The 3,199-nt window shown below is 42.0% G+C and overlaps 1 protein-coding gene across 1 annotated transcript; it reads right to left on the bottom strand.

The window, feature by feature from the left end:
* Window positions 1–583: 583 nt before the first annotated feature.
* LOC102738423 (procathepsin L-like) lies at window positions 584–3,193 on the bottom strand. The gene is made up of 6 exons (XM_081810235.1): window positions 3,118–3,193; window positions 2,870–3,016; window positions 2,461–2,685; window positions 1,850–2,012; window positions 1,091–1,208; window positions 584–683 (listed from the first exon to the last, which is right to left on the bottom strand). Exons 1-6 carry the CDS (start codon window positions 3,142–3,144, stop codon window positions 584–586), a joined length of 780 nt encoding a protein of 259 aa, XP_081666361.1. The 5' UTR covers window positions 3,145–3,193.
* Window positions 3,194–3,199: the final 6 nt, after the last annotated feature.

Here is a 3,199-nt window from a genome sequence, read left to right on the forward strand (position 1 = left end):
CAGGAATAAAAGGCACAGCATAGGGAATATCGCCGATGGTGCTGTAAGCCCATTGTACTCGTACCGTGAGACTGACAGACAAGAGCTACCCCTGTGGTGAGCATAGCTTACTGTGTAGGGTTGGCAGATTACTGTGTTGTGCACCTGAAACTAACGTAACATTGGGTGTCATCTATACTCAAAACATTTGGGTCACCCAGTATTCTCCCAGTTGACCCCTGGCACACCCAGGGATGTCCCTAGAGCCCAGTCCCATTTTGACTCTATAAAAGGTTAATGTATTAACATTTTACCTCACTTCTACCTTGAAGTTGTTTTATTTTTAAAATGTAAAACTTCATACATTTTTTTTTAAAATGAAAATCCAAAAGTTATTAGACAAGTCAGTCATACAAAGGTGTTTACAGCAGTGATGAGCGAAGTGGTAACATTCCCAGTGTAAAATGCCGCACAGTCAAATCACAACTTGGGTCTTCAGTGGTTCAAGTGTTTTATCCCACGCCATAAGGTGTGGTCAGCTTTAAAATAAAATTCATTTTCTGGATATTCTGTCCCCAGTCAAGGTCTTCTTTACGCCCTCAGCTCACACAACAGGAAAACTAGCCATGGTGGCGATTCCACAGTGGTTGTCCCGGTCCTTGGCCAACAGCATGTAGCCCTGCATGCCCCAGTTTGTACCCCAGCTGGAAGGAGACAGGGTTTGCCATTTCTTACAAACAATCCAACACATTTCTTTTCACGAACAATCACACCTGATACTGAGGAGTGCACCAGAGGCCAAGACAGATTCAGGAAGAACCTTTCACAGAAGTGCAAAATGAGAGGCAGGAAAAGGAAACTCTTGGGGTCAGATGTGTTTCAGAAATAAGAAAATTTTCAAGTTGAGGAATGCAATGGTAGCGAAACTACAGCAGGAACCTAGCAAGCTATTGGTGTCATCACATGAATTGTCTCTGTTCCCCTTCAGTGGGATAAACACTTTTGGGATTTCAGAAGTATGTTCAGGGTTTGAGGATCTGCAGCTCAACGTTCATTCCAAAAAGGACTCCCTTTTCAATTTCAAAGATAAGTATTTTTTTACTCTTTATACCTGTTCTTGACAATCCAATATTTTTGGTTATCCGATTCTGCTCCTTCAAAGCCATAGCCAACCACCAGAACACCATGATTCAGGCTTTCACTGCTGCAATTTGGATCATAATAAATGCCTGGAAAAGTAAAATTCAATGCTGAGGTGGAACATCCAAGTGCCATGATAACGTGTGACAATAACCTAGTAACCACAGTAAAGGAGGCAGCTCAAAATTCAGTTGTGATATAAATCCAGATAAGATTTAGAAATCAGATCTTTTTGTTTAGGTGGGTTAGGGATTTCGGACATCATCTAATATTAGCAGAAATACGCACTGTCACCACCTCTTTTGTAAAGAACAGTGAAGGGGCATAAAAGACCACTTGTTGAAACTTGGTCATTCTACCATGTGATGTCAGCCTAAGGAAGCAGCAGAGAACACAAAATTACTTGAGCCAAGGGTTTCTTTCCAATGTTGATTTCAGTAGTAAAATTCCTTGGAAATTTTCAAGGCCCAACAGTTGGAACAAAGTAAAGTAAGCTATACCAGTCAAGTTATGTAGTCATTTAAATATATTTATGAAGTGCTTAAAATCATGGGGATATGGGTCAAGTCATGTCAAATGGTGACAATAGGAACAAGGATTAATATACAGAATGAGCCGCTATGCTAAATCCACACTCTCCTGATTTCCACATAGTTAGAGTCAATCTTGCTGTATGTCAGGCTGGTTACCCATTTTTTCTGCCCAATTTTCTATGTAGACCAACGCTTACCTTTTTTATAGAACTGGAAGGAATCCGGGCTTGAATCTACAGCAGCAGAGACCGGCCCCACAGTTGCCACTGTGGTCATAAGACCATCCTCCTTGTTTAAGACGTGCCAGAAGGTGGTCACATTGGCAGCAGATTTCTCAGGCCTGTATTTGCAGGATTCACTCTTTCAAAGGGAAAGGGGAAGGGACTTGATTATTACCATCCACTTCCTGGGGAACATGAGCTCAAGAGAGTTTGCAGCTGAGTGATTCCCAAGTCAAGTTTGTTATAAAGCATCTCAAGATGCAAATTGTGATTGATTGTTTTGAAATTGGGAAATTAGCAGATATCTATTCAATGAGACACAGTTTTGGTCCACTTGTTCATAGATTTTTCACTCTGGAGATCTGTGCTATATATAAAATGGTATTTGTGTTGCTGTGTGACCTAGAAGTAGGAACAGCTATATGGTAACCCTCTAGGCAGAGAACTGTGCCAGGCTAATACATTTTAATGACAGTTCTGACCATTTGCAGATACAGAGCCTACAATCTAAAATGAGTATTCTAAACGTAGTCTCTGTTTTTACCGAATATGCTCAACTTTGATAGAAGATGAGGAACTCCACTTACCCTTGCAAGATATGGATAGGATTCCTCTGAGTCCAGGCCTCCGTTGTCCTTCACATACTGGAAGGCATAATCCATCAGGCCTCCACGGCAGCCCTCATTGCCTTGAGACCGAGAGCAGTCCAGCAGGTTCTGCTCACTCAGTGACACGAGTTTTCCAGTTTTCCGGAACATCTGTCCTTCGAGAGCACCAGTTGCACTAAAAGCCCAACAAGATTGACACTGACCCTGAAAACAAAATGAAAAAGCTTTTAGTCTACAAAATTAATAGCAAGACTTTGACAACAGCCCTTAGATCTGAAATCTCTTTCAAAACATAACAAACTGTATACGGTTCCTCAACTTCCATAGCAAGGACACTGGTTCCTTTTGGCTTTACTCTTGGAGAGGGACCTGCTGAATACTGTCTCACCTGATCCTTCACAGGGGTTACGTAGCCTTTCTCTCTCCAGTCCACAGAGGAGGGGGTCTCAGCAAAGAGAAGTGCTCGGAACACGTTCCCTTCTTCATGCTTCTGAATTTTAAGGTCATTTAACACCTGTTTGAATTCTTCACTGGTCTTCAAGGAAAAGGAAATAGAATGTTGACAAGCAGCAGATTTTTTGGTAAAGTACTGAGGACAGGACGCATGAAACATTCAGCAATCCATGCCACCCTCACCAGGTCACCAAAGGCGTTCATTGCCATCGTGAAGCTGTGTTTCCCTTGGCTGTATTCCTGATTGTGCCGTTCAATCATTTGC

Source organism: Leptonychotes weddellii, unplaced genomic scaffold (assembly GCF_054177405.1).
Source record: "Leptonychotes weddellii isolate Sample4059 unplaced genomic scaffold, ASM5417740v2 HiC_scaffold_20707, whole genome shotgun sequence".
Taxonomy (NCBI): Eukaryota; Metazoa; Chordata; class Mammalia; order Carnivora; family Phocidae; genus Leptonychotes; species Leptonychotes weddellii.

What these genes read in the sequence shown, in the direction of transcription:
- LOC102738423 (XM_081810235.1), bottom strand. Translation starts at nt 3,144, where the DNA reads ATGGCAATGAACGCCTTTGGTGACCTG. An exon ending in CCTATCCATATCTTGCAAGG is followed by an intron (nt 2,013 to 2,460) that starts GTAAGTGGAGTT and finishes TCCCTTTGAAAG; the next exon opens with AGTGAATCCTGCAAATACAG. An exon ending in CTTCCAGTTCTATAAAAAAG is followed by an intron (nt 1,209 to 1,849) that starts GTAAGCGTTGGT and finishes TTACTTTTCCAG; the next exon opens with GCATTTATTATGATCCAAAT.